At 42.3% G+C, this 12,702-nt stretch overlaps 1 protein-coding gene across 2 annotated transcripts in view; it reads right to left on the bottom strand.

Annotated features, from left to right (window-relative positions):
- Nucleotides 1-11,303: 11,303 nt before the first annotated feature.
- LOC138579862 (uncharacterized) overlaps nt 11,304-12,702 on the bottom strand; it is a 513,147-nt gene continuing 511,748 nt past the window's right edge. For both annotated transcript variants that reach the window (XM_069650089.1, XM_069650090.1), the window contains one exon: nt 11,304-12,558. In XM_069650089.1, the coding sequence (XP_069506190.1) occupies nt 11,599-12,558 (960 nt within the window). In that variant the 3' untranslated portion in view covers nt 11,304-11,598. The remainder of the gene's footprint in view (nt 12,559-12,702) is intronic.

Genomic DNA, 12,702 nt, shown 5'->3' with positions numbered 1-12,702 from the left:
GAGGCTCTCACACTCGTGTGTACAGTCTGTTCAAGAAAATTCCTTCCAATCACAGATTTGAAAGCCCTTCACATCATTTCATGGCTTCAGGAACACAACCACCATCAGCAACATTGTGCCTAGATGAGCTCAAACGTGTGTCAGCACTTAACACAGCATGAACAAGAACTAAATATGGCTATTTGCGCACTGTGCCAGAAAAATGTGGTTCGGGGTAGTCAGGGAACAATGTTGCTGCTATCTCTGTGGTCTCGGTATGCTGCAGCACCATACACAGAAATGGGTAGAACTCAGAAGACCTGTGGTGCACCCCTGCCCATACCATCAGAAAAGTAGCATACGACCAACAATCAACATTGTAAAGCGTGAAAATATTGAGTTAGCTTGTACCCAAGTGGTGCATATCAGTGATCATCCTCTTTGACCGGTCAGTGTTGTGGAAGACCTTGAGTATGACCAAAATGTTCACAAGTCGCATGACTAACATTGCTCAATGCTAATGTGGCTATCATGTTATAAATAGATCTCTTGCAATACTCTTTTTGTGGAAAAACCTGAATGCTGGCGACTTATAATAAAGGCTAAAGTTCCCAGCACATTTTTTTCCCTCTAACAAAGCAGTGCCTGAATTGTACAATTCTCTACAGTGTGGTGGGTACTACAGACGTCAGTGGGATGTGGGTAAGTGACCACATTGACTGTGCCAGATCGACCTGTGTTTGGTAGCCCTATATCCACAACAGCTCCTTTCTGCATTAAAAGCATATCCCGATCACAGTCCAATTCATTTGGGATAAACACACCAGGCAAAACACCATGGGCCTCATTACGACCCTGGCGGAACGGGTTAAACGGCGCCGTAAAAGGCTGCGGCGCCGTTCAACCCGTTCCGCCACATTACGAGGTCCCCTCGCGGGACACGTTAAGCACGCCTGGGAAAACCAGACATGCATACCGGGTCCCGCGAGGGGAAGAGGGAGCAAACAACGGGCCATCTCGTAATGGCCCGTTGTTTACTCCCTCTCCCATTCCCATTCAGCCCTATGGGAGCTGAAATGGGAATGGGGATGAACCGTGTCCGTGTCCTCGAGTGAGGAATTACCGGGCCATCCGAACTCGGAATGGTCCGGTAAGTCCTCATTCAGAGGAAACGGACACGGATGCGGTTTTGCCGGCAGCCATGCCGCAAATTGCGGCATGGCTACCGGCATAACTTGTAATGAGGGCCCATGTCACATAATTCCCCTCTTGAAAAAATTCAAAACTCAGACTGGATCCAGGGGGTACAATTTTAGGACTGGAGGGAATGGACTATAAAGAAGGTCCAGCCACACCTAGGCCAGGCAGAAAGGTGGAAAAAACATCCCTTGGCCTGATGGCCCACACCATGTTACCAACTCAACAAAAAAAGGTCTCCCTTTCCCATAATCCTTCTTTCTCAACAGAGGAAAATGTACCAGACCAACAAATGTCGCTTATAGGTTTGCAATCTGGAAGAAAATGTGGGGATATCAGAGTAACCCACTGAAGTCTTTTAGACCCCGCCCTCAGTGATATCCAGAGTGGCAGCAGGAAGCCCAGTCCTCACCCGTACAGTTAATCGACAGACAAGCAGAGACCCACTACCTTTACACACTGCCATGGACACTGGAGGGAGGGGGGGATTCATGTATCCCCACGATTGTCAGCAGCAGATAGACAGAATAGCCTGCAGCTACAACCTCCAATAAAAGCAAAGGAAAGGATGACAGCACTGTGCGAATATAAGGAGAAAGGTTCTTTCCAAACTCCCACTCCACAAGAGTAATGCTTAATACATCCCCTTTGCTGTTTGATAGAGGACAACAAAACGAAATTCAGAGAAGGGAGAACTCTCCAGCCTGAGACAGGATAGCAATCTAGCAGTTCCTTCCCAGCCAGCAACAAACACAGACTGAAGTGGGATCCAAGACGGTTGTATGCCTATTGAAAGATTTCCCACATGAACTCAGGACTACAAACCATCCTTGCCATGGAACATCCATCCCTTATATCTGACTTGTTAATGTATCAATCCTCTGGGAAAGGTGTGCTGTTCTCTTTCAGTATTTTAAAGCTATGGCTTTGCTTAACGGAACGCAAAACCGAGTAGTCCCCCAAAAAAGGCACAAAATCAGATGTATGAGTCTAAAAGGTGGGAAAATATAAAAAAGAAAACTTAAACTAAAAGGTCTCTCATGTTGTATCTACCTCCCTTGTTGAGTCCTTGATCTCCTCTACTGCGATGGACCTCTGGTGAGTCAACGAATGCCAATGCATTGAAGCTGGTGGTTGGAAATTCTTTCTCCCTCTCTTTCTGCACAATACTGCTGAACACTGCACACTGTCTCTTTAGTTTGTCTAATAACCGTGATGGGATTTGGGAATTTTTTCTCAGAGGTTCTCTCCTGCAGGTGAAAAAGCATGTTTTCGCTGTGTTTTTGGGACTCTTGCCCCTTATACCTTTTCTCGAGCTGACCCTTGATACAGGATATCTGCCATCTTAGATTTTTATAATCCTCAAGTACGGGTGAAACCTGAAGCTCTGTGTGTGCTGCTGCCTGCTTGTCCTTCTCACTCCCATCTCCTGTGATGGAGCTTTGGTGAGTCAACGAGTGACTGCAAAGAAAAGCGTACAGTTTATTATGTTGTCAAACGTGTGACTTCCCTTAAAGGGATGGCAGTTGTGCCATGTGCATCAGTGAACTTCTGCCGATTATAGTTTAGTGAATCCCTTAAAAAGATAGTGTTCAAAGGGGTTTCTTGTGTGATCCCCTTTCTCCGGTTGGTTGCATGGTGGGGCTTGACGGGTGATACCCACCATATTGCACCGGAAAGAGCCTCATGTGGCTTGTGTAGGCACAAGGCCCCCTTAGTGACCTCACCATTCATTCCCAAGCTTAAGAAGTGGAATTTGTACACAGTCCGCTTTTCTGTACATGTGTTTTGTCTTAGTACAGGGTGGCTGAAGTGTCATTTTTGATTATATTGCTATTATCACTTGGGCATCAGTTAAACAGAGCTTGTATAGATCAAGCAGATTAGATACCTCTCTATATATTTCCTGCATAGAGAACCTTCTATGGAAATAAACACATACAAATACAAATGAAGTTGTGTGCTTATTATTGTTTATGCTTGGATGGATGGATGCCAAGCTGTGTCCTCTAGTGGTTTTGCAACATATAACACCAGAGCTCTAGAGCATACAGAACTGCTTAAACTGCATTATGTTGTACACTTAAATTAACTGCATTACCAACAAAGACCCAAACGTCCTCTGAAACTGCTGGGCCATTTCCAACATGCACTGGCCTGTTCCTTCATTCACTGCTGATCAATCCAGCTTTTTTTCCACGAGCAGTAGACGCAAATAAGAGCGCTTAATTTTCTCTACAATGCTAATTTCAATAAATCAGTTAAAATGAGATATCCTGTACAAGTCCTTCCCATGAATAAAATTGTAGTTTTCCTAAACAGTTAACTTTACTAAAAGCAGACAATCCAAACATTAGATTTCCCCTGTCACCATCTGCTCTACTAGGACAGTATTGTCAGAGTAAGGTGTAATTTTCTCTGATCAATCATTCCATTATTAAGAAAAATAATGTACCTTGACTATAAAGTAAGGCAGATCCGTGCTATGAAGACTTAATAGAAAATGAGCGAGCATTCTTCCCTGCATAAGCCCCAAATTGTCTTCCTCCTGTTGGAGCATTCCCGCTTCAGTTCAAATGGAATCTGCGAGTATTGAGCCACTAGCAATACATGACCCACTTGATTAGTTGCATACGAAGAATATTATGATTGACACAAACCCGAAAGCAGTAGTTATCTATACATGTACAATTTAAATTTCTCTTTTTGGCAGCATATTTTTCCCTGAAAGCATTAATGAGCCAACATGCGTGAAGAAAAGACCACACCCTACGGAAACCTCATTGACTTCATTTAATTATAAGCTTGTATTGGCCCACCTTTTCAAATCCCTTGTGCAAATCTACTGCTAGGACTATTCCACCTTGAGCAAAAATTAACCTACTATTACCTTAAAACAATGATATAAAATCATATTAAATACTGTCCTTCCAACTCTTTAAAGTAACGCTGCCCACCAATATAGGCCTATTGCCTTATGGATGTAAAGATGGCTAATTCTTGCTGTGAAAAGGGCCAGTGCAAGGTATGGCCTGAGGTGAACTCTATGGCCGTACATTTGGACAGTGATAATGATCCCTCCCGAGGTCAATTAGGCCATTAGCACATATTGATAATAGCACTATAGGTTTGAAGTTGTTGTGGAGAAGTAAAATCACTAAATTAATGGTGAATAATGGGTATTGTACAAAAAGACCATATATAAACGGTCGCATGAACATAAAGTTCTAAAAATTCTACACCAAAGGTTCGAACACCAAAAGTTCGAACCTTTGGTGGTAGTAATGCAGGTAAGTAAAAAAGGAAAAAGGGGGGGCTGCATGGGTGTCCCCCGCAACACCCCGCTCACTGTATAGTGAGCGGGGTGTTGCGGGGGACACACCCGTGAAAAAAAAAAGAAAAACAATGGGGGCTGCGGGTGTATCCCCCACAACACCCCAATCACTATACTTTACAGTATCGTGAGCGGGGTTGCGAGGGAAACCCCTGCAGCCCCCGTAAAAGAAAAACAAAACAAAAAAAAGGACCCTGCAGCGCCGGTTCCCGATCACGGAAGTGAAAGGGAACTGACGGCGCAGGGACTCAGAGTGAAGAAAAAGGTAAGTGGGATTTAGTTTATGTTGGGGGTGTGGGGTGTGTCATGGGTGTGTTGTGGGTGTGGGTGGGGGGTGTATATGTCCGTGTGTTCGCATTAGAAAGGTGCAAACTTTTCGTGTTTCGCACCTTTCTCATGCGAACTTTCCAGCCGCTGCAAAATCAGACGCTGTCGGATCACGTAGATCCAAATAATGTAAATGTACAAATATTGTAAGTAAATTAAATGTGGTTTTATTTTGTTCTATTTAAGTACCAAGGCTGTCTTTATAACATTGTAATTGCAAGCTTGGTGATTGGGGACAATTTTAACTTGAGCACGCCTTGGGTGCAATGCAAAAATGAAGTGTTTTCTATATAACATTAAAACCATTTTTCCAGGTTTTATCTTCAGTGTTATGTGTTAAAATAGATGTTGATTGTCACATTGAAGGTGCAGTGAAATGAAGAAACTCACAGAGGGGCAGTGTCTTTCTTGTCAGGAAATTGCTTGGCTGTTTCTTTAATGAAAATAAATGCTTTCTGCTGATTATCTGTCTTCTTATGAAATCAGAACGTTCAGAATTCAGTCAATAACAGTAGCTAGTATTTGATTCAGAGTAGGCCAATAATGCTTTCCATATGCTTTAAACTTTATGATCATTGCTGATATTCCTCTGGGTCTTGCAGCTTTAGAATTCTTTAATAATTGGATAACACATTGCACATTTCTGTGAGTGAACAACTCTACTAATTCATACAGATTCCATACGATCTTTGAAATGTATCTTAACCAAACCCTCTCCTAGATCACTCCATCTGCACCCCTTTTGATTATTCTCATTCAGTTTCTTGGCAAGCCAGTAAGGATGCTCACATTTAGAAATTCTGAAGTTTTTATTTTTCTCTGTTAAGCTATTCTTATACTACTGTATTATATTTTCTTAACCCACATATCTTTCGTCCATTCTTTAATGTGTGATAGGTCTATCTCAAATCATGTCAGTATGCTTTTTTCCCCAAGAAATACTATCATCAAACAAAATGTTCATTGTTATATTAGCGACAAAAGCGATAATCACAAGGACATGTCGCTGCAGTCATTCCATTCAGTAAAAATGTACTACATGCCTTTTTTTAAAACTATAAAAACTTGGCTCTTGCGATGCTTGGTTCAATAAATTAAATTAAATATTCTATTCTTACAACTTCTAATATGCCCCTTATCAATTATTTTGAATGACTGAGACTAGAAAGTCAGAGGTAAGCAAATTAGCCAATGGTCACTTCTCAATCTTTCCAAAATTACAGGAGAGGAAAATTTGGACGGAAGGTTAATACTGAGAAAATAAATAGTCAAAAGTAACCATTGAAAGTGGGTAGGCAATTGTAGCATGATGCCATAATTCCACCATTGACAGACTTCATGCTGTATGTTAGCATGCAAATACTAATACAAATGATTCTCTCTGAGCCCCATGACCACATCAGGCTCCCAGATCTCTCATCTATTGCCTCAAGAACTTTTCAGTTTAAAGAAAACCAATGGAACATGTGGATTAAACATTGTACAAAGGAACATTTTTGCAATAGGTGAAACATAAAACATCATTTCCAATCCTTAATGTAAAGTTGTACAGCACTCCACTGCCTTGCACTATGTAGACCTAAATACAAATATAAAAATACCAATGTTCAAACTAAATATGCATGTTTCAATCAAAAGAGGAGGAGGACTTGCAATAGCCTAAAAAGAACACCTGGAAATAAAAACAGATGACCCGCGGAACATCAGACACTGCGAATCCCTCGCCCTTCACCTGGCAGCTAACTCAAAAACAAACCTCACATTCATTCTTATCTTTAGACCACCGACCTACGACGCAACCTTCATAGACACCTTCATAGAAGCCATCACAAAAGTAGCTATTAAACACGACCGCCTGATAACCCTACGGGACTTGTACATATGGCTTGAAGAAGAGAACACACACTCTCAGAAATCACTAATCAAGCAACTTGAGACAATGAAACTGCGCCAGATGGATTAATGGAGCGACATACACAGCAGGACAAACTCTCGATGCATTCTTCGCCAACAAAAATCAGATCTCTACTGCGCCACCAAAACAAATACTATGGAGCGACCACCTCATCATACCTTTCATGATCCAACAACCAGCTAAAGCGCACAAACAGCCCCAAAAGCTCCCAGTAAAACGGAAAAGCAACTGGAATACCATCCAAAGTAGCAACTTTGAAGAACAACTGGAATCCTCAAAACCATCAACTGCAATCCTGGACAAAACCCTTCATCCCTTCAAAATCAAAAGCAGTGGCAAGACATGCCACCTCAGTACAATGAAAAAAACAAACCAAAAACTTGAACTAGAACAGAGGAAAAACTATGACCATGCCAAAATAACTAACTATCAAATACAAATCCGAACATACAAAAAGGAAATTCTCAAAGCCAAAAATAAATACTATTACAACCAAATCACAAATGCCTCCAACACCAAAAAGAACTATTCAGCATCATAAATGAGATGAGAAACCCACCTGGATGCAACAACACACCGGTACCTTCTCAAAAACTATGCAATTACCTCACAGACCACTTCAAAAATAAGATCACTGACATACAACGGATCATACAAAGCAGACCTATCAACCAGACCGTGCACCATGCCCCACTGACCCAAGAACCACAGAACAACCTGTAATGTTTCACCCAAATATCAGTAGAGAGATTCATCAAGCTGGTGAAACTTATCAGTAAAGCAAGTTCCCCAATGGAGCCCTGCCCACCAGACATCTATAAATCAATCCTTAAACAAGGCATGCCATTGGAATGCCCCAGAGACCTCTTCAACCAATCACTCTCAACGGGGAGCGTAGCACTGCCTTACAGATTTGTGTACATCAAACCACTTCTCAAGGATACTACGGGCGATGTGGAAGACAATCTAACTACAGACCGTTATCAAACATTCCGTATCTGGCGAAATTGCTAGAAACCTATGTCTATGAACAAACATTGGAGCACATAGAAATACACCAACTGTTGGACCAGACACTCGTTTGCTTCAGACCTATGAGAGGGACAGAGGCAGCACTTTGCTCTATCTGGGACAACCTAAAGACCAACGCAGATTCCAACACAAGCTTGGCACTGATACTACTTGACTCTGCAGCGTTCGACACAGTCAGTCACAACATCCTCATCAAGAGACTGGAAGAGAAAGGGATCACTGACACGGCACTGCTCTGGATTGAATCGTTCCTACCTGAAAGAACAGAAACATTATGGATAAAAACATGAAAATCTGCGCTGCGGGACACCACCTGCGGAGTACCGCAAGGATCCTCCCTATCCCCACTCCTCTTCAACATCTAGTTGACTCCACTAATCAACCTCATAAAAAGGCATGGCCTCACCTGCTACAACCATGCAGATGACACCCAAATCATCCACAAAATCAAAGTTGGACATGAGGAGAACCCAATACAAGTAGACGGTCTGAAAGAACGCCAAGAATGGATGAACACAAACAGCCTCAAATTTAACCCTTGCAAGCCAGAAATCATCATTATATGTAAAAACCAGGAAAGCAACCAATACATCCCATGGTCAACAGAACTAGGAACAGTGCCCACACCATCACAAATAGTAAAAAACCTTTGAATCCTAATGGAGAACGACCTAACACTAGAACTGCAAGCAAACACAATGATCAAGAAAATCTTCTTTCACCTACACATCATCAAAATTATCCTATAATTCCTCTCCTTTTCATACAAAACACTAGCCATCATCTCCCTCATCATGTCCAGGATAGCCTACGCCAACAGTCTATACCTCGGGATGCTGGATTATCTACTGAAGAAACTGCAAAGTAAACAGAACGCAGCAGCCAGAATTCTGCTCGAACTCTCATAAAGGGACCACATCACTGCTGCACTAAAGATGCTACATTGGCTGGCAGTCAATAATAAATCACATTCAAAACAATGCGCATAATGCACAGAGAAATCCATGGCCAAGGAGCAGAACTCCTACAAAAGAAAATCACCATTTACCAGCTGAACAGAACACTGAGATCCAGTAAAGACATCTGCCTGGAACCTAAACCGTACACAAGGAAAAAACATGGTAAATTGGCATACTCTTGCCTAGCTGCAAAAATATGTAACTCACTCCTGAGGGAAATACGAAACACGACAGATTCAGAAAACTCCTAAACACCTACTGGAGGCTAATTAGAGAGAAGGAAGTGTCCTAGGTTGAACCAGAGACAGCATATAAGAGTTGAAGGGGAAAGAGTGGCACCCAAACAGATAAACAATAGGCCCAGGAAGCTCAAGGGCACAGGGACGAGGTCTCCCCTCAAGGTGCCCAGGGAGCCGATGTCAGCTGAACACCAGGATATGCCAGGGGCAAAAGCAGTGCAGACATCCATTAGTCTGAACACAGGGGTGGATGAGGCATCAGCACTAAATAGCCCTGCAGACAACCCACAACCATACACAGCATATAGAAGGGATACCCCCAACCCCTAGCACACCACAATGCATGACACTGGTAGGGACGTGTACCACTGGTGGCCAAAGTGGAGCAGGTACGATGGAGGGCACCAACACAAACCCACCCACTAAAATACTCATCCCTCTGCTTACACCTATCAAACTCTAAACAAGACACAACCATACCTATTTTGCACAATGAACTGCACGCACTGCACTACACCGCAACAACGAAATAAACCACACATAGCCTCGCACAACACATGACAACTACCAATCTAAAAATCACACCTACGCTCAGCAAATGGTGTAAACCGGACTGAAGCTGCCAAAAGCACATCACAGCTCTCCTGCACTTTTCCCCACTCAGTCCTACTAATTTATCCTACCCTCTTGCTTTTAAGATCTGCCAGAGTGCCAGCGGTCGACTTCGGTGGTGACAGTGTGCCGTATAAATATCCTTCAACATAACATAACATTTCTCAACCTTTTCCTACAGAATTGTGTGAGGCTACAAATCCTGCAGGGTCCTTCTATTTGGAGTGTTTGTGTAGGGATTACTTTCTTATTTTAATGGTGTGCTCTTTGGCTTGATACTATCATAGCATGACCCATCCCTCTATCTTCATTATGGCACCTGCAGTTTACCCTTTTACAGTCTTGTTGCTTACTCTTGTATACCTATTGTAAGGGTGCACCAGGAGGAGGCTCACACAAAAGTGCCATAGTTGTAGGTAATACTTCTTGAAAAAGAAAGAGAAAGGCCTATCTATCCTTATTTCTATGAGGGGATTCCCTGCATCAAGTAAAGGCTGAGGGCCACATCATGAGTTTGGCGGTATCCCAGCTGTATATCTGCCAAAATACTGCCCAACGCAATAACCGTTAACGCCACTGCGTTTGGCGTTATAACCGCCAGATTACAAGTGGTGGTGTAAGTTTTCATTTTTTGTAGTCCATTGGACTCAATGGGAAATTTTCGCTGCAATTACTGCGTCAGTAATTCTGCTGCAGTAATTGCACTAGAAATGGATGGAAAGTCAGCAGATTTACCACAAGCTCAGAGATGCAAGTCATTTCAGTGCCTGGCACATGCTGGCTCTCTATGTGCTTCTGTATGCCTGAAATAATTTGGCAAGGTGACATTTTCCATCATCTCATAACATTTTAGTTCTGGTCGGTGAATTTAGGTTTGTCCTAATTAGGTTTGCAGGGGGTGGGGATCTCAGGTTTACTTTTCCTCCAGTATATTATTATTGGTTCAACCCCCTTTCATATCCTATGGCCTGTGTTCTGTAGATTGTCTTTTGTTTTATTTAGTGTGCTACATGCTGGTCTCAGAGTGGCTGGGCTTTCCTTTATAGAGCCATGTTCGTTTCATATTAAAGTGTTTTGGTTGCAGATTTAATGGCTTGTCAGTGTGTGCATGACTTTCTGCCTCCTCATCATTTCATGCTGGATGGGGCATGATGGACAAGTCAAATCTAGGTTCCGTCACCAATTCTTGGCAATGTTCTGTTGCTGGTTGCAGTCATAGGATTATGGGAGGAGCATCTCCGTGACCCTTAATTAGTTGTTGCTCTATTATTCACATACATGCTTGGTTGTTTGGAACTGGTATTGCCCAGAGGGTCATGGTTGTCACATTACTCATTCTTGGCTACCAAGAGGTGTTGGTTAAATACTATTGCTTGGTGTATCCCACGACTGTGAGGGGGAGGAAATGGATCTGGTTACTTACGAGTACTCTTCATTATGTTGGGTCGTGTTCCTCCTTGGACATGCCGAGGGGCATATTTTATTAGCATTTAAGGGCCCGTGAGGTTTCTTTGATGTCACTCACCCTCATATAACGAGGTCCGCCACAAGGATTAGGACGAGTAGGACAAATTAATGAAAGGTATCGGAAAGAGCATGACAAATAGTGGCTCTCATTTTCCTCAATTGCAGATCAGTTTTACAGGCTCTCCTACCAAATTTCAAATATTACGCATTTCATATTATACGAAGACGTTGTTGCCAAAAATAGTTCAAGAAACAATAGTTTTATTTGACAACAATATAAATATACGTGAATTTTTCTGAGCAAAGTTTGAACCATGTTCTCTACTAAATTGACACAAAAGACCATATTGCAGGTAGACCAGAAATTCTATGGTATTAGCAGTGTATAAAACATTTCAATAAGTAAATAAGATAACTGTATTGTATGGGCTTAGCGGAATTTCAAACGGGACGGTATTTTAACAATTTCATATTTTTAGCTCCTTTTGTTGATTACGTTTTTCTGTCATCCAGGAATTAGATTTTGTTTTAAGAACTTCATCGATTAAATATTTTTGAAAAGCCCCCAACGTCTTTCCAAATGCCGAAGCAACTTGTGCAGTCTGGTGATGCCCGATGTTTTTCTAGATGTTCCTTCTCTGTTTCTTGGGCGCTTTCCATGATGGCTTGGTTTGAAGTATAAGGATACAATTTAACTTTAACATCAGGTTTTTTTAGAATTTTAATCTCCGATGTGTTAGGCATTAAAACACATTTTTCACGGGCGACTTCGGCAATGGCTGCATTTGCCACGCGTGGCACCACCTCTTTCACTTCACGGCTGGTTGCTATGAAGGCTCTGGATTCTGTATTCGATGGTGGGGTCACTTGCTCTTCAGGGTTTCCTCCCACGGTCATGGCTGTTGTGCATGGTACAAATGCAACATTTTCACTGGGGACTTCTTCATCTGCTATTGTGCCAGTAAAAGGGGAATCTATAATTTTTCTTTCATGGCTTTTTATTGTAGGTGTAGCCGGTGCACATGGTGGAGACACCTTGCCCTCCTCAAGGTTTTCTTCACTGCTTTTTGGCTGTGTGTATGCTACTGGATTCCCTATTTCCTGGTGGGTTTCTTCTGGTGTTATTGCCACTGTATATGGATTTTCTTCCAATATGTTAACCACTGTTTTATATGGCACAGGCTGTACTTGTCTTGCAGGGCTTTCTGGAACATGTAAGCCTGCGACACATCGAACAGGGTTCAGGTTTCCTCTAGTGGTATCGGAAGGAGTAATGGCTGGGGTCCATGGCACTTGCTCCCCTTCTTGATTAGGGCTGTCTGCAGCAGTTGCAGATTTTGTAGGTGAGAGACACCTTCCCTTATCTTCAGCGCCCCCTACCATGATTATGGGTGTTCGATGCGTCAACTGCTTCGCTCTTTTTTCTGAAACCTCTGCAATTGCTTGTGTTTTTTCTGGTACTATTACTTCATTCTGCAGGTCTTCCTTCAGTGTATCCTGAAAGAAATTAAAACACAAAAATCAAATTTGGGCAAGGAAGCTATTTTGGATTATGCATTTAAAATTTTAAATACTTGATGCTCAAAAATGATTCTGCAGGCTTTTGAGATTACATATTTGCCCTACAGTATGTAAAGGGCA

This window comes from Ambystoma mexicanum, chromosome 3p (genome assembly GCF_040938575.1).
Source record: "Ambystoma mexicanum isolate Mex_15411 chromosome 3p, UKY_AmexF1_1, whole genome shotgun sequence".
Lineage (NCBI taxonomy): Eukaryota > Metazoa > Chordata > Amphibia > Caudata > Ambystomatidae > Ambystoma > Ambystoma mexicanum.
The sequence above is the reverse complement of the archived record's forward strand: the minus strand, read 5'-3'. Positions and strand labels throughout refer to the sequence as shown.